Below are 18755 nucleotides of genomic sequence, written 5' to 3'. Positions count from 1 at the left end.
TAATATTTTAGATAAAAAACGGCAATTTTGATATGGGCCGGTGATTCTTAAAAACTGATGGGTCAAGATTAGGCTTCTTTACTATGGGTTGTATAATAGCTTGCTTATAATAGGATGGGACACAGCCTGTAGCTAGTGATGCATTGACAAGAGCCAATACAGCAGGCCCGATGGAGGGTAGGATTTTTAAGAACAATGAAGATGGAATTAAGTAATAATTGATAATACCAAACAGATCATGGAAGCTAATGGGTTGGAAAGCCTAAAAAATACTAGGCCTAGATGGAGGAAGGCTTTAGGTATGAAAGTGTGGTCCAAATTCAATATTAGACCTGATAGTATTTACTTTTTCAACAAAAATTGAGTCACTTTGGGAAGATGATGGTACAGTGGCAGGAGATGAAAAAATGTTACTGATGGTGTCAAATAAAACCTTAGGGTTTCTCTTAGAGGAAGAGATTAATCAGCAAAGTAAGCAGTGCTGGTTTTCTTGACTTGGTTATTAAAATCATGCATGAGTTCCTTAAGAAACAGGTGTTGTATTTCAAAACCAGTGGATTGCCACAGGCATTCAGTCTTGCAGCACTGTCTTCTTAGACTACGAACAGTGTCCGTCATCCAAGGAGAAGAGCCACAGATTGCCTTAGATCTTATCTTAAAGGGAGCCACTACATCCAGCACAACCGAACAGCAGTCATTGAATGACTGCATTTAGAGTTCAACATCATTACCCTTAGTATTAAAATCAAAATCAAACCGTGTAGTGAAATGTTCTAGTTTTTTTGAGTAACGATGCGTGTGCAACAAATTTTTTTCAGACATGGGGGGGTCAGCAATAACAGAGAGATTAAAAAAGATGCATTTGTGATCACAGATCAACATATTCTCACAACGAATTCTGTTAACATCCAAGCCAAGTGAGAAAACATGGTCCAACGTATGACCACCACTGTGAGTGGGACCATTTACATGCTGCTTTAGATTATGTAATTCAGTAATAATTATAAAATCATTGGCTGCACGGTTATCAGCATCGTCAATATGCAGGTTCAAATCTCCAAGAACTAAGAAATTTTCTAATTTAATAACAGAAGACAGAAAGTCCGTAAAGTCAGATAAACACTGTCCAGCAGGACCAGGAGGGCGGTAGATAAGGATACAATAGAAAGACTTTAGCCGACCAACTTTTGTAATTTGCAGTTCAAAAGAGGAGAGAGTTTCCGTGCTCACCAGCTGGCAGGGGTAGCAGTTCCTCCATACTACGGCGAGTCCTCCACTGCGGCCAGACAATTGCGGGGATCCAAAGAAGGAGCATTCCACAGGACATAGTTCGTTTAAATCAGTGGTCCCCAAACTACGGCCCGCGGGCCACATCCGGCCCGCCTAAACAATTGGAGTGGCCCACTTAACAATCCCATGCAATCCCTCTAAACATGGCCTATTTTTTAAAATTGTATTTTCCTATTATAAAATATCCACACTTAATTATCAAGATTGGCATTCCAATTAAGATTTACCTTATTTACAAATTATTTACAGTTGTAGCTAATTTCTTCGCCTTTTTAACAGATGTGACAGAAAATTTAAACGGCCTCAATTTACAGCTGCAGGGCAATTAATCTGTGACCTGTACTCCCACATCAAAGCATTTGAGGTTAAACTGGCGCTGCTTGTTGGACAAGTGCAAAAACAAGACTTCACCAATCTCCCTGCTACTGGAAGCCTCTCAGCTGAGAAACCAGCGGTCCCGTTCCCAACCGAGAAGTGCGAGGACGCACTGGAAACGCTGAGGGCGGAGTTCAGTGTGCGGTTCCGTGAGCTTCATGACCACGTTAAAGAAATTTGCGTATTCCAGAACCCTTTTGCTGCCGACATTAACGACACCCTGCCTTCTCTTCAGTTTGAACTGGCTGAGTTGCAGACCTGTGATGTGCTGAAAGACGCATTCAACCCCAGCTGTCTCATAGAGTACTATGCTTCCCTCCCAAACGAGACCTACCCCAACATAAGAAAGCATGCAATGAAGATGTCCACAGTTTTTGGGAGCACATATATCTGTGAGGAAACTTTTTCTCGCATGAAGCTGATAAAAAATTTGATGAGATCAAGACTCTCAGACCAACACCTGCATCAGTCTCTGAGGCTGGCTGTAACTGGAATAGAACCTGCCATCCATCTCCTCATCAGTCAGAAGCAAGCCCACAGCTCACACTGACATGGTAAGCCTGCTGATTTCAATAACTATGAATATGAAAAAATGTCAGTATAGTAATGCTCTTCTTATAGCCAAAATGTTTCTTGACCAGTGATGTCACAGAGAAAATGAGACTGCAGCATGTCATCTGCTGATGGGCTGCTTGTGTTTTTTATCTGCCATTCCTGAAGGGCCTGCATGCTTCCAGGACCACCCTGAAGTGAGAAGGAGCGATTGTTTTTGATCGCTCCCACCCTGGAGCCAGAAATCCTCATCATCACAGCACAAAAACCTCATCCAACAGTCATGTAAATACAAAGTCAGATCACCTTATACACCTGTTTATTACAATCATTCTGTATTAATGTTATTTCACTGTAGCTTTAGTAAACAAATATACCTGTGTAGACAAAATACTTTACTATTGTTAACTCACTTTTACTTTACTCTGTACATACAAAGTCAGCTCACCTAGATAAGACTACTTCACCTGATTTTTACTATTATTCTGTATTAATATAATTTCATGACCTGTAAAGACAAAATACCTACTAATTGTTAACCAACCTGTACCTGTTACAAAATCACATCACCTCATTGTTACCTGACATTAGGTTGTGTTTTTATTTTCTATAAAAAAAAAAGAGTATCTGTGGTACTTCAAATAAACATGTGAAGACTTTTTATTACTTTTTTTCGCAAACCAACAGGTGGCAAGGCCAAGCAAAGTGCAGCTGCAACAAATGATCATTTTAATCTCCATAATAATACTGGTTGTCACTTTGGTCCATATCATTTCCTGTTATAGACTGACCCCCCCATCACAGAAAGGAAAGTTGATGTGGCCCCCACCCAAAAAAGTTTGGGGACCTCTGGTTTAAACGAATAAATTCCTGGTTTTGTTGCCATGTTTCTGTTATAAACAGAAAATCCAGATTCTCCCTTGAGAACGTGAGCCTTGTTCGCCACAGAGCGGGCGTTTATCAAGCAGATATTCACAGAGGAGAGGGCTTTAGTTTCAGCATTGAAAGGAACACTCGATGGTCCTAAGCACAGGCAGGCCGTGACGATCCCGGTGGAGACAGGGAAAATGCATTCGCAGTCCGCCAGGTGTATCCGGAAACATTGCCTGCAGGTATGATGCTCTGACAAGGCTTCGGGGCCAGGCAGCGCCTGATTGGAGGAGAGGTATGAGGATACGATCCACAAGATGACAGACCAGGAATGGATATCGATGCCGGCCAAGTTTGACTTGAAGGCCCTCACCTTCTTGTCCCTCGCTTCCTCCGCTTGCAGCGATTCTTAGGCGGGTGCGCCGGTTTCTCTCTCCAATCACGGTGCATCGAGGGGCCTTGTCGCAGCAAGCAAAGGCGGATAAACGGAGGTAGTTGAGGTGGATCACATTGCGGATCTAATATCCAACAGCATTTGCCGATCATATACAAGTGATGCCGATACATTATTAGCTGGAAATAATTGTGGAAGTAGCAGACATAGGATAACCAGCTGAGACAGAGAGGCAGACGCCACAGACAGAAAGCGGGCCAGGAGAGCGGAAGGGCCAGACACAGGTGCCATTACTCGAGGACGAGTAAAAAAGTGTCAGTTGCCATGTAGTCTGCCTGGGAGTCATCTTCCGCCCCTGCTCTCGCTGACTCAAGAGGTATTCTCTTTAATCTACTTGTAGCTTATGCTGGTTGTAACAAAGCTGATAGGCCTCGCTACCACTACCGCTACCGTGGATTGCTAGCCCATGGCAGCACCTTTTGGGTCTTTGCCTCCTGTCAATTGTCTTTCCAATCTGCCACATGGTCTTTCCCTTGTTGTCAGCTGCCCTATTCACAACATTCACTAGCTAGGCTACATTTAGATTTAAGGTAAACACAAGAAAAATTGTGCTAAAGGTAAGTAGGAATGGGATTCAAACCCTGGTTCGGGTAGGGGGTAATGAAAGTATAGAGGGTGCCAGAGGTGGAAGCATGACAAGACACACTAGCAGATTCATTCACATTAAAAAGTTGATGTAATCACAAAATACAAGCAAACATAAGATGAAACAATGAGTCCTGTTGGCAGGGAGCAAAACCTGAATGCAAGAGTTCACAATCCATAAATAACTTTACATGTAAAAGCACAAAGCGAGACATCAGTAGTGTCAGAACCGTCTGATAGACTGTGGCTGCACATCCAAATGATCCATCCTATCAATCATGAGTGACTGGTTGGTCTTTGAAACCCTCCAGATAATTGAAGAGGACTTTTAAAGAAAAACTAACTGCACAGATATATTACATCTGATGCAGAGAAGAACTTCCATCTCTTTTTTCTAAGCTGTTCTGAATAACGAGTGTATCTAAATTGACAAGTGACACAAGAAAAACGTACGTACAAATGTACCATGTACATGGAAGTGGCCAGGGACAGGGATGTTTGGGTTTCTCTGCTAAACCTGCTGCCCATCATCATTTAACAGTTAATAACCAAAAGGAGACCGACACTCATTTGAATTTTGAGCTGACTCCACCAGGTTTTAGAGCATACTCAACTAAACTCTACAGCAGAGATCTTTTGTCATTTGGATTAATGGGTTTTCAGAGTTTGTCCAAGCCAGCCCATTGGTGGCACCCACTGTTTGGCAAACTGTGTTCATCATGCACTTTGACCCAGTGTTTGCACAGTTTGTATGATCAGGAGGATTCCCCAAAACATGACCTATTTTTGTTTTGTGAGACACAGTTTGTCTGATCTCTACAGTCCAGTGTTGTATAGTAACAAAGTAAAAATACTTCACTACTGTACTTAAGTATATTTTGGAATACTTTGTACTTTCCTCGAGTTTAAATTTTTTTGACAACTTTCACTTTTACTTCACTATATTTCCGAACTTAATTGCATACTTTTACTCCGATTCATTTTCATTGTTCGGTTTAGTTACTTGTTACAAAAAAAAAAAAGAGAGAGAAAAAAAACGCAGCAGTGTTTTGACCCCATGCATGTTCTGCCTGCCCAAAGACGTGGAAATTCTCTTACAGAAACTCCCCTGTTTTAGGTTTTAAGGTAGTTTTACAAAAAAAGGTCTTCCTCTTCAGCTGCCAGATAAGCTTCAGTTTTCTCCTATTTTTTCTTTAAATTTTGTTTATAATGATGGCAATAACAGTAGCAGCCTCTTTTGTTTCATTTTTTTCTTAATGGTGTAATGTACGCCTCATTTTCAGCACTGACCTTACTTGAAGAAGAAAAACTTAAAGGTTCACAAAGTTTGTATTTTCTGTCTAAACCTGGTCTAAATTTTGCCTGCACTTGGTTGTGTGTAGATTTTAAGTGTATTTGACCTTCAAAGTTTACCAAAATATAAAAAATTTCATTCAAACTGCATTTGCCTTGTTTACTTTTTACTCATACTTTTCATTACATTACTTAAGTACATCTATTTTTACAGTAATTCTCATACTTAAGTACAAGAGGTTTCGGATACTTTAAGACTTTCACTCAAGTAACATTTCAGTCAATGACTTGGACTTATACCAAAGTCATATTTTGGAGGGGTATCTATACTTTTACTTGAGTGTGAGATTTCAGTACTTTATACAACACTGCTACAGTCTATTGTGAATAAAAGATTCGAATATGAGCTTCTTAAATCATTGCATTCTGTTTTTATGTACATTTTACACAGCGTCCCAGCTGGAATTATAGTTGTTCTCTGCATCTATTAAAGTCATTCACATTATTTCTTTACAGATGTTTCAGGACTGCAACTTTTTACCTGTGTGAGTTCTCATGTGATGCAGCAGACTACCACTCCGACTGAAACATTTGCCACATGTTTTGCATGAATACGACTTCTCACCTGTGTGAACTTTTATGTGAGAGGTTAAGTTACTGTTGCATCTGAAAACTTTGCCACATGTAGAACATGAAAACGGCTTCTCATCTGTGTGGATTCGCATATGCATTTTAAGTGTTGACATTTGAGAAAATCTTTTCCCACAGGTTTTACAAACGTAAGGCTTCTCGCCTGTGTGAGTTTTCATGTGCTTCCGCAGATCACCACTCTGTATGAAGCCTTTACCACATGTTTCACATGAGTACGACTTCTCACCTGTGTGAAATTTTATGTGAGCTTTTAAGTGACTGCTGCATCTGAAACATTTGCCACATGTAGAACATGAAAACGGCTTCTCGCCTGTGTGGATTCGCATATGCATTTTAAGTGTTGACATTTGAGAAAATCTTTTCCCACAGGTTTTACAAACATAAGGCTTCTCACCTGTGTGAGTCCTCATGTGGACCAACAAAATACTATTATTCCTGAAAGCTTTCTTACATATTTCACAAGAATATGGTTTCTTACCTGTGTGAATCCTCATGTGGACCAACAAACTATTTTTTTGTCTGAAAGCTTTCTTACATATTTCACAAGAATATGGGTTCTTACCTGTGTGCATTCCGTAATGTGCCCTCAACTCAGAGTGATTTATAAAGGCTTTTCCACAAACTCCACATTTTACTGCCTGGTCACCTGTGTCGGCATTAAACTGACTCTCATTGATCGCATCGTTACTGTGATTTATGTTTCTCCCACGTCTCTTATGTGGCTTCAGCTTTGCATTTTGAGCTGATTCAGACTCTTCGTCTCTCAAGTTTTTTTCCATTTCTTGTCTCTCAGCTACAGAGGAGTTCTGAGAGAGGAGCTGCTCACTGGTTAGTTCACTTTCCTCATGAGTAGGAGTCACCAATAAGATATCAGTCTCCTGCTTCAGTTCAAGCCACTCTTCCTCTTGAGAGGTGCAGCGTTCCTCCAGCTCTTCTTTAAACTGTGGCGGTTCTGGTTCCTGCTGGTCCAGACTGGAGTTGCTCTCGTGGTTAAAGAACTGCTGGTCAGTAAGAATCTCCTCCTCCTCCTTACAGACATATTGTTGTGAGATATCTGGGGGAAAAGGGACAAAACCAAAGGTTAATAACTCGATGACAGATGAATCTAAGATCTGACGAGACGTGATCGTACGCTCTTCCTGTCCTTTGAAGCGCTGTGAGTGGCAGGTTACAGGAATAAGGTGCATGAGCAGCCAGCACAGCATGCCGGGTCATTCCTCAGCTCCAGAAGGACGATCATTCGAACCATCAAAAGAGATACAGTGATCTCATTGATAACTGCTTTTAGCTTGATTGACAATCAGAGTCTCAGATATCAGGTTCTGTGCAGGTAACATTTATATAGAAGCCACAGGCTGGTTTAGATCATGCTTACTGTGACAGACTGCATCAAGACAGCCTCATGACACACAAACTAATAAATAAAGTAAATCAAAGTAAGAAGACACAAAGGTTTTGTGAAAGCTTTACTTATTCCTTGAACTCATTGATTCATCCTCATTGATCATTCGAACCATCAAAAGAGATACAGTGATCTCATTGATAACTGCTTTTTAGCATGGTGGGGCGCGGTGAGGCGCATGCCGCCGCGCGAGTTAAAAACAAAATCCAACTTTGGCGAAATATTCACGTCAGACAGCCTATCAGCGTTGAGATTCTGGACGACAGTGACGTGGAGACAGATGGACAGGCGCTCCGCAGCTGAAATGGAGTCGTGTCTGTGACATGCAGATGGGACTGCAGATGGAAATTAGCTTCTAAGCTACAATCTGGTGCAGGTCATCTCTTTACTTTGTAATTAATGTACTTTGCACATGGTCCCTGACTAAATAAAATAAAAAAATTAAATCACCGATTTCAGGTGATCATGGCACCGTAGCTCCATTTCAGCTGCGGAGCGCCTGTAGTTGGTGTCCTGACGAGAGATCACGGCACCGATCCTCCCGAGCGGGTCATCGGGCTGGGTCCTGGTGAGCCTGAAATACCGCTGGAAGCGGCCGCCATACAGACGCAACTCCTGGAGAAGGCGATGAAATTATCCGAGCTGAGTGCGCCTCCGGATGATGTCACTGACCCAAACACGACGGCGTGTGCGTTTCAGACGAATCTCGGACTGCCACAGCAGGTACAAGGACGCGATGGTACTTATATCAGCCATGGTTGGTGAGAGAATGAAATGGATAGCCCCTTGAGCTATTCACTCGTTTTTTACTATTCATTCAATTTACACCCGCGGCAACACTCGCACCGCGTCTGGTGTGAACGCACCGTAAAGATGCCTTGGCTTGCCTTGCCTAAACTTCATTTACAACACACCTGTCACCTCCAAAAGCTTCATTGTTGGGTTTGTATCAGTGGGGACTGAACTGGAACTCAGAGGGCTCAACATTGACCGTCAGCTGTTGCACGCTCAGCCACCTTCACATAAACACCAGCAAAACAAAGGAGGCGGTGACAGACTCCCACGGGAAACTATCCCATAACACATCAGTAAACCGGGCGCTGTGATTGGCTAACACCGCTCCAGGTTGGCATCTCTCTCTATGAGTGTGTGACCCTGTGCGTGTGCATGTGTGTTCAACAGGTGCCAACCTGGATGGGTTAAAAGCAGATAAATTTCGTGTATTCCTAAATCTTCTTTCAGTTCTTATCCTGCTCGATCTGTCGGCTCCGTTTGACACTGTCAACCATTGTATCCTTCTGTTCATACTCTCCAGCGTGGGCATCACAGGGAGAGCACACTCCTGGTTTGAATCACACCTCACTGGTCGGTCATTCAAAGTATCCTGGCTTGGCCACACTTCTGCAGCGCACCACCTTTCCACTGGGGTCCCCCAAACCTCAGTACTGGGACCCCTTCGCTTTGCCCTATACACCACCTCACTGGGCCAGATGATCCCATCACATGGCTTCTCATACCAATGTTATGCTGACGATACCCAGCTCCTCATGTAATTCCCACCTGACGACCACACGGTCTCAGCACCAAACTAAAACTGTTTCTCTGACATATCAAAATGCCTGAAAGCCCATCACCTCCAACTGAACCTCTCTAAAACTGAACTGCTTTTCTTCCCAGCCAAACCAAACATACACCACAGCATCTGCATCCAAACTGAATCTCTATCTCTTGCTCCATCAAAGGTAGCTAGAAACTAGGGTGTTGTGATTGATGAGTAGGCTAAGTAGGCTTGCTGCAGGTTTAATTTCACTGTGTGATAACAGCCCTCATTGAAACTAGTTTCAGCCAAGAGTGGACAATATTTTCTCTTAATCTGTGGGAGGGGTCTGCATGACCCAAGTTCTTTTTAGTCAGCCCAGGTAGTGTGTTAGCTCAGTGTGTGTTTTAACTTTTGGAGGGACTGTGAACTCCTTGATTCATCCAGAAGAATAAAGTAACATTTTTCTTGTGTACCAAGCTGCTTTTTTCTATATTTTAGAGGTGGAAGAGTACAAGTACCTCGGTGTACAATAAACAAACTGCTCTGGTCTGACAGCACAGAAAGGCCAAAGTGATATTATCAGATATCATCAGCCCTTTTCCATGATATGGTGTGCTGAGGTGGTCAAAACTGAACAAGCTGGTCAGGAGGCCGGCTCAGTCCTGGACTTTCCTTTGAACTCCGTGAGAAGAGGATGGGAGCCAACCTAACATCAGTCATGGACGGCATGTTCACCACCAACACGACACTGTTGGAGCTCTGAGCTTCTCCTTCAGCCACAGACTGATGCAGCCGCAGTGTGAGAAGGAGCACCACCACAGACCAATCATCCCCAAAGCAGGAAGAGTTTCCACCAGCAGCACAATGTGAAAACTGTTATCCATCGTTCCTGTTTGTCTGCTCAACCTTTGTCATTTCCAGACAGTAGTTGCTGGATAATAAACTGGAGTGGTCTGCCAACATAGAAGCAGTGTACAGGAGGGGCCAGAGCCATCCTTCATCACATGATGTGCATGTTTTATCACACTGTCACTGAGAGTGCACTGTTCTATGCTGTTGTCTGCTGGGGGAGTTGCACTGCAGACAAAGGCTGTAGGCGCCTGGACAAACTGGTGAAAAAGGCTGGTTCTGTTGTAGGCAGAAGGCTGGACCCTCTCAGTGCTGTGGTGGAGCAGCGGATGAGGAGGAAGTTAGATTCTGTTCTGGAGAATAAGAAACATCCTCTGCACAGCATCCTGGCAGGACAGAGGAGCAGCTGCAGGTCTGAGAGGTTCAGGAGGTCCTTCGTCCCAACAGCCATAAGGCTTTTTAACACATTGAATACCGGCGGTTTTTACAGAATTATGTCGTAGAATCCCAGCGTTCTAAATCATTTTTTTGACGTTTTTTGTACAGTCACAGCATATTATGTGATAGGGCCACTGAAACATGTTATGGCTCGTTTGAAAGCTGAGACTTTAAACTCTTTGTGGGTCAAAACTGCGTGTCTCTAGGTGCCGCCATTAGCGAGCTATCCTTAGCTAAACCAAGGCGGGTATCCACCAAAATCAACAACAAACTGAGATCGGGGCTTTTGTGAAACGTGCTTTCTTTCAGCCTGTCGCACTTTAGATACTTACATATCCGGGTCAGAGGATTTGCGTCGTGTCGCATGTTGCAAAGCTAACCTGTTCTTAGACTTGTCGCGTGTCTTATTCTCCTTCTTGTTGTTTGTTTATGTTACTTTACCGTCACCCTCTGGAAACCGACACGTGCGATTGGACAAAATGCGGAAATGCACAACAATCAATGCAGCGTTATCAAAACTGTTCTTGAGTTGACGCAAAGCCATTGGCGTAATGATCAAAATGTCCAGATGATGACACCAGTTTTTGACTGCCATCTATGTCAGTTCTGTTCATCACATAATTACAAAAATCCCACAGAATGTGCATTAGAATGTATAGATTCAGAATCCATAAAAAAAACGTAAAAACGTATTTTTACCATGTGGGAGCCAACGCATGGGCAGTAAAAACGTAGTTTTACGTGACTTGGGAGTCAGTGTGTTAACAGTGTCTGCTGACATTTTCTCAAATTTATTTATCTATTTATCATTATTATTATTATTATTGTTTTAATATACAATCGTTGTTTAGCTACTTGACTAATTTGAATTCCCCACACTGGGGGATGAATAAAGTGTTTTTCTATTGTATTTCCAACATAAATAAATATATATATATAAATGTCATTCCCAGCTTGTTCAGCCTCACATTTTCCTTTCACCCACAGACTGTGTGTGTAACACCATCTTCAGATTATATCTGTGTGTAAGTATTACTGTACATGGTGCTGGTTTTGAGTCTGTTTTCTGTGATGCGGCTGTAACATGTAAAACCCCCTGTGGTGATGAATAACGTCTTGCTGATTCATTATTAAAGTTTTAAAGATGCTTTACCTTTCGCGGTGTTACGGTGACTTTCTGACATGGAAGAGTTGTCTCCATCGTTACTGTGACGCCTCTTCTTTGGCCTCAGCTCTGCATTTCCAGTTGATTCACGCCCACTTCCTTCCTCATCTTGGCTCTGATCTTGGAGCTGGACATTTGTTGGTTCTGCTTCACTACGGTCACTTTCCTCATAAGTTAGGGTCACCGTAAAGTTATCAGTCTCCTGCTTCAGTAAGAGCTGCTGTTCCTCATGACTGGTGCAGACTTCCACCTGTTCCTCTTTAATCTGTGGAGGTTCTGGTTCCTCCTGGTCCAGACTGGAGTCCTTCTCAAGGTTAACAGGAATCTCTTTCTCACAGAGATAATACTGTGGGAGCTCTGGAAAGACAAAAGGTCACAAGGAAATGGTTATTTACACCATCACTAAATAACAAAGACTGTAGTTATAAGTAAGGCCCGACCGATATTCAGCATTTTGGGGATATCGGCATCGGCCATACTTTCCATAAATTACCACCGATAAGTTTCTATAATTTTCACAACCAATTTTGCAGCCGTTTCGTTCTGAACGCGTCTTCTGCTCTCGCCACTTTGAGTTCATGAGCATTGCCCCGCCCGTCACAGCATCTGATTTGTTTGGCACACGGAATACAACCAATCAACACGCAAGGCTGCGAACGGTTTCAAGGCGGCCGTGGCGCAAGTGGGGCCACGGTGGTGGCAGTACTGCCTGAAGCAGAGAGAACAAACTCCCTTAAAGGGAGTTTGTTTGAAGTTATATATATATATATATTTTTTAAATATGCACAATGATAAAACAAGAAAATACATTTATTAATACAAAGGCCAAAAGAATGTGCAGGAGAGGAAAGGAAGCCCAAGGGCTTATAAACCCTATACAAAACACTAAATTAAATCAACCAATTAAAGAAAAGAAAAGGCAGAAAAGAGGAGGAGACAAGGAAAAATACAGAGAGAGAACAAAATCACAATTTCATTTCAATTGAAATTTTGCCTGGACAGAAGATACCTCACCAAACTAGACCTAAACATTTTGTAGGAGGATAAAAGCTTGCCACCTCTGTCTAGGGACTTCCAGAGCTGGGAACCATGGAATTTGATAAAACATTTATGTCTGGAAGTTCTACAAAGAGGTAAAAGAAGGTTGTTCTGACCTCTTACTGAATACGAGTGAATATCTGATGATAACAAGAAGAACGTATGAAAAGTGCCTGGAATGTCTTGTTTACAATGAATGAATTTAAACAGAAACAGAGATGTTTGAAGCATATTAATAGAAAAAACTGACAAGAGTCTGAATTTACTGAATAAAGGTGCAGATGGCGCCTGATTTGTAGAGTTTGAAATCATTCTTAAGAATCTTTTCTGAATTAGGAGTATCTGGTTAAGGTAAGAAGAATATGAGGCACCCCAAGCAATATTATATATATACGAAGCCTTATCCCCTGCAATAAGTCACAAACACACCAACGTTGCAAAAGCACGGCAGCACAACGTCTTTATTAGTGTATACAACTAGTGAAAATGGTCCATTTGATCTGTGTAACGACGCAAACCTTTAGCTCACGTAAGGATAACCAGAATGACAGCGAATACTCCTCACTGAAACGGCTGTCCATAAAGCAGTCTCAGCATAGTGTACGGTCATTTTTAAACCCCCACATGGACACGTGAACGTGTCTGTAGTTCTACACGAAAGGTGGACTGAAAGCCATGGTCAATGAAGACCAAATAAAACGTGTTTGTGTTTGTTCCTGAGACTAACCATTTGTTAGTGCAAGCCTGCTAGCTACTTGGTAGCCTGCTGGTGTGAGAGCCTATCTTGTTCCGTAACAACTGGTTACCCAGCACGTTAGAGCCAACGGTGATTGGTCGTAATGTCCCTCTAAATTAACTTTAATAGAATTACGTTTTGGCCAGTCGCTGCGTTTCAAACATCTGGAGTAACATCTTGTTACGGGTAGCCAGACAGGCTGTCACACCACCACCAAGTAGCTAGCAGGCTTGCGCTAACAACCATGGTGTTAGGTGAACAACTTCATGAAGCCGTACGCGACGCGACTCAGGTGAGGAAAAAGCCTCACTGGACAACACGCAGAGCAACTGTGCTTCCTCCACTACAACATTATCCTGCTAAATTGGCAATATTAGGCTTGAGAATGGGCATTAAAGCATCCTAATGTAGATGGTTCATTGTCGAGTTGTACAGGGATGTTTATGTTTATTTTACGGTTTAAAAATGCTATAAGCAGCTCCCTACACTTGATTTTTAGTTCTCAGTCACTTCATTTTCTATTACTTCTTAATATAAAAATAGCATATATTCAAGTATTCTCATAGCAGGGAGTGATTTATTTCTTTATTGATAATTATGTATTTATACTATTATTTTATTTCCCGTTTTATTCCAAGTTATGTTTGGCTTTATTTTACAAATGCTGCTGGCAGCTCCCTGCACTTTTCATTTTTACAATTAAAAAGACTTAATGGATATGAAAGTTTGTGTCAGTGTGTGCTATTTTTAATTTATCGTGAATAATGTTTCTATTTATCGGTTATCGGCCTCCCATTTCCATAATTATCGGTATCGGCCCTGAAAAAACCATATCGGTCGGGCCCTAGTTATAAGTAGGGATGAACGACATATATCGGCCGATTTGGGGGGAAATTAGCCATTTTTATCGATCCGATAGGAACATTTTTCAGATAAAATAATCCGATAAATAAAAGTTTGCAGATGCCGGCTGTTTTATTCAGGTCGAGTAGTCGAAACACTGGCCATGGCGCACTGGTTACGTCATTTACTGCGCCGCTGCCAGGACCCAAGCTAATACAACATGTCATCACCAGCATGGTGGTTTTTCTCGGTGGCAGATGACAAAACCCTTGCAGTTTGTAAAACTTGCTCAGCAAGGATTCCGAGAGGAGGAAAGAAAGCGTCAAGTTTTAACACAACGAACCTCATAGCTCACCTGAAAAGCCGTCACCGTGGCGAAGCAGTATTGAGTGAGTATGAGGCTGCAGCCGCTAGCAGTGCTAAAGTCAAGGCAAGCGCTACAACAACAACCCTGAGGGTTGATGTCCCAATTCAACAGGCATTTGAAAAGAAAGTTAACTCTTTCCAAGAGACAGTGAAAAGGCGAAAAACATAAATGATAAAGTTATGGAGTTTATAGCGCTTGATGATCAGCCTTTTTGTGTTGTTGAAAACCCGGGTTTTCGTGCGTTAATTGCATATTTGGAGCCACGTTACACACTTCCAAGCCGCCGCTTCTTCTCGGATGTGTCCCTCGGATTGTCGCCACACACATCCACAACCTGATCGACAAGAACGGAAAACACGCAAGTTTTACAACGAACATATATGGACATCAGATGTTAGCCCGGTCAGTATGCTAAGCTTAACGGCTCAGTGGCTGGATGATGACTTTAACATGCAAAAAGCAATGCTGCATGCACAGGAGTGCACCGGGTCGCATACAGCGACAATGATTTGTCAAGCTTTTGACACCATGCTAACACAGCGGAGCATTAAAAAAGAACAAGTGCATGTTGTGATCAGAGACAACGCACGTAACATGAGAAAAGCTATGGATGAGTGTGGGCTTGCTAGCTTGGGCTGTATGGCTCACACATTCCAGCTAGCTGTTAATGAATCTGTATTGAGCCAGAGGAGCATCCAGGACTGTGTGTCGACTGGCAGGAAGATAATAGGTCATTTTAAACATTCCCAACTCGCCACCTCTCGTCTGCAGAACTTGCAAAAACAGCTTGGAACGAAGGAGGCGAGGCTACAGCAAGACGTGCCCACTAGGTGGAACAGCACCTTCCATATGATGCAGAGTTTGATGGAGCAAAAGAGGGCCCTGGCAACATCTGCTGTGGATTTTGAGTTACCTGCTTTTTTGACCACACATCAGTGGGCTTTAATTGAAAACATGGTTACGATTCTCAACCCCTGTGAGCAGCTGACAAAGGATATAAGCTCAGCCTCAGCCACCACGGCTGATGTTATACCTTCCATTCAAGCTTTGAGACGCCTGTTAAATAGGCCAGCTTCAACAGATCCTGGAATTAAAACCTCTAAAGCCTGATTCTTACTCGGCGCAACCTCGCTTTGACCCATTCTTACTAGCTGGTCGCAAATGGCGCAAACGGTCACGTGACCCAAAATTCCGCCACGCCCCCCGTCGCAAGCTAAAAAATCCTCACGCGTCGCAACTGCAAATGTGACGCATACTCGGCACAAACTGCGCTTATGAGCTGAAGGAACTGTGAAGGGGCTGGCGCTTTAGATGACGTCATTAATGGTTCTCGAGCCAGAACAGTTGCGCGGTTGCGCCGAGTAAGAATCAGGCTTTGGAGCACCCTACTGCAAGCGGTAGAACAGCATTTCAACCACATTTACACAGAGGGCTTGTTTTTTCTGGCTACTATTTTGGACCCCAGATACAAGGACTGCTTCTTTGACCCAGAAACAAAAAGGGAAGCAACAGAAGTTTTGAAGGACAAAGTACGAGGTGTAGCATCAGCTGAAAAGGACAGTGAAGAAGAGCCAAAGGAGAAGAAAACAAAGGAAGATGACAACAACAATGTTTCCCTGCTGACAATGTACGACGAAATCCTTCAAGAAAACAGCTCAAAAGAGCTGAACCAAAGGCAAACAGATCAGCAGGTAATTTATCTATTTACATAAGGCTTTGGTAATCTCTAAGAAGTAGACCAAAACATAGTGTCTCATATATATTGTTTTATATATATATGTATACTGTTATTCTTCTATTTTAGATCCAAGCCTATCTCTCAGAGCCCACGATTCCTCGATCTCAAAGCCCCATGGACTACTGGAGAAGCAACAAAAAACGGTTCCCAGACCTTGCCTCTCCTCTCCTTGCACAAGCATAGACAGTGAACGTTTGTTTTCTGCAGCTGCAAATGTTATTGATGAAAAACAGAACCGAATTGGATGTGAGAAGGCAGAAATGCTCCTTTTTGTTAAGAAAAATCTCCCACTGATGCCCTCACCTAGAAAATAGAGAATACAATGTAGACAGTGACAAGTGAAAAGATAGTTTAGTTAAGAAATGTTGAGATAAAAAGAGAAAATCATCTCATTTTCCATTTTGAACTCAAGATGCCTTGATGCTGCCTGATGCAGTCTCATATTTTTTCGGGGGAGGTTAAGAAAAATATGTTGAGAAGAAAGAGGAAATCACAGTTTTCATTTTGAAGCAAAGATGCTTTTATGCTGTCAAATCAGGAATGATTATGTCAACCTTTAGTGGGTAATCAACCTTATTTTTGAGGTTGCATTTTTATTTATTAGATAACATTTTTGTAATTGAGGTTGACAAATGTCAATGCATATATTTTATTTTTTAAAAATACTTGACCTACCTCCACAAATGCCTTTACAGATAAACCCCATTGTTCTGTTAAATATTTCAAGGGCTGCACTTTACCTTACATGCACTTTGTCTTAAAGTGGAGTTGTGACTTTTGCTCTGTTATTGTTATTTATAGCAAATGGTAACATATTTTTGTAATGACATGAAAAAAAATAAACATTTAAAGAGCCAAAAACTTGTTTGCTGTTATAGATAGGCCAGAGCAAGTAAAACATCAGTTTTCCATCTTAAACAAACTGCAGATTATATTTAATATAAAAATATGGATATATCGGTATCAGTGGAAGTTTGTCATATCGTGCATCACTAGTTATAAGTAATAAAAAGGGTTCCACAGATGTGAGGGTGAAACTTAATGTGAATGAGACTAATTATTTAGGATACGAGAAAGTCTCAAGTTTTAACACTCTTAACAGCAGAGATGCAACAATCAACTGGCTGGTGAGCAGAAACGTAGGTTTGTTAGCTTGTTTAAGATACATCAGATTTACATAATCTTTTAATTCTAAAGTGCTAAGACTTTATCTTTATTTCTGACTCAGTTTATGGTGATCAGAATACCAAAAAAAGCAGTAAAATGGCCCTGTTTTCACAAATCAGAAAAAGGTTTCACAAATCCCAAACAAGGTTTTAATGAATCTATAGCCTCTTTAGAATAATTCTATCCAGATTTGAGCAGTGTAAGTAATGTAGTTTCCATACAGGACCTTGTTCTGGCCCTTTATGCCCACTCCTTTAATTCGTGAATCGGAGGCCAACTTCAGCGTCGTCTGTGTGACGTTATCAGTCTCTCACATGGTTGTGGAGGAATCTTGGCCCACTCTTCTTTCCAACGCTGCTTCAGCTCATTGAGGTTTGCAGCATTGGTTCATGCTCAGATTATTATGTGTGCCAATGCCGAAGGCATTAGACACACATATTACTCTGTTGCCAGACTCTTATTCTTCCGTTTCCATCATGAATTTCGGCGCGTTACTAGTCTAGCACCGATGGTCCGACCAGCATAAAAAGCACAATGCTGCGTGCGCAACGGCCTCGAAAAAGTGGGAAAATGCATTGAAAAGCACATTTTGAGCCCAACAGAACCGGAGCGGAGCTCAGAGCTGCAGCCCTGTTCCTCCACACAGCCTTACTTACCCACTCTGTGGAAGTTTATTTGCGGTTTCCAGCTGATATCCAGCAGTCTGCGCTGACGGCCGATCTCTTCCTCGTACTGGACGATGGTTTTCTCAAACTCTGAGAATATTTCTTCGGCGGCAGCAGTTAGTCGCTGGCTGATAAACTCTCTCAGATGCTGAACTGAAGACATTGTTGCTGCACACACTCAGATATTCAGCTCAGACACGCTAACACACCGTCCAGCAGCTGAGTCCCACACAAAGAAAATTGGCGGCCGGCTGCGGTGTTTGTTTCCGGGGTCACAGGGTGGAGTTCCGGCCCAGAGGTCCTGGCTGCAGACCTCCACTGTCAGGCCCGGAAATGCACGGCGTACATTTCAAAATAAAATCGCGAATGCACTTCCGGTTGAATCGTTTTCCTCACAAATTAATTACTTAGTAAACAGTATGACATAAAATCTATCAATTCCCGGTCTATCTTATATATTGTTTTTATTTGTAGTGTAAACTTTTGTTTGGTCAGTGCACATTTTCTCTTAAGCTATTACTCATATTCATAAGCCAACATCTCATAAGATGCCATAGGCCTATACATTTTATTGTGTACTATAGAGTACGTCACTGCCGTTTCATTATCATTTCATTTTGACTTTATTGGACTGCTCTTTTTCTATGCATTTGTTTCAATTAGTTTTTCTGTTGTATTTTTTTTTTATTAAAGTATTTTTTGGGGCTTTTTATGCCCTTAATGTTAGGACAGTTCGA

General features: G+C 42.1%; 1 protein-coding gene across 1 annotated transcript in view; it reads right to left on the bottom strand.

The window, feature by feature from the left end:
- The window catches only part of LOC142382453 (uncharacterized), a 29757-nt gene extending 11500 nt beyond the window's left edge, over positions 1-18257 (bottom strand). Inside the window, exons 1-3 of the mRNA XM_075468317.1 lie at positions 18010-18257; positions 11453-11821; positions 6633-7124 (exon numbers count right to left, since the gene is read on the bottom strand). Of these exons, the coding sequence (XP_075324432.1) occupies positions 6633-7124; positions 11453-11821; positions 18010-18181 (1033 nt within the window). The 5' untranslated portion in view covers positions 18182-18257. The remainder of the gene's footprint in view (positions 1-6632; positions 7125-11452; positions 11822-18009) is intronic.
- Between the last annotated feature and the right edge of the window lie 498 nt (positions 18258-18755).

Source organism: Odontesthes bonariensis, chromosome 1 (assembly GCF_027942865.1).
Source record: "Odontesthes bonariensis isolate fOdoBon6 chromosome 1, fOdoBon6.hap1, whole genome shotgun sequence".
NCBI lineage: Eukaryota > Metazoa > Chordata > Actinopteri > Atheriniformes > Atherinopsidae > Odontesthes > Odontesthes bonariensis.
The sequence above is the reverse complement of the archived record's forward strand: the minus strand, read 5'-3'. Positions and strand labels throughout refer to the sequence as shown.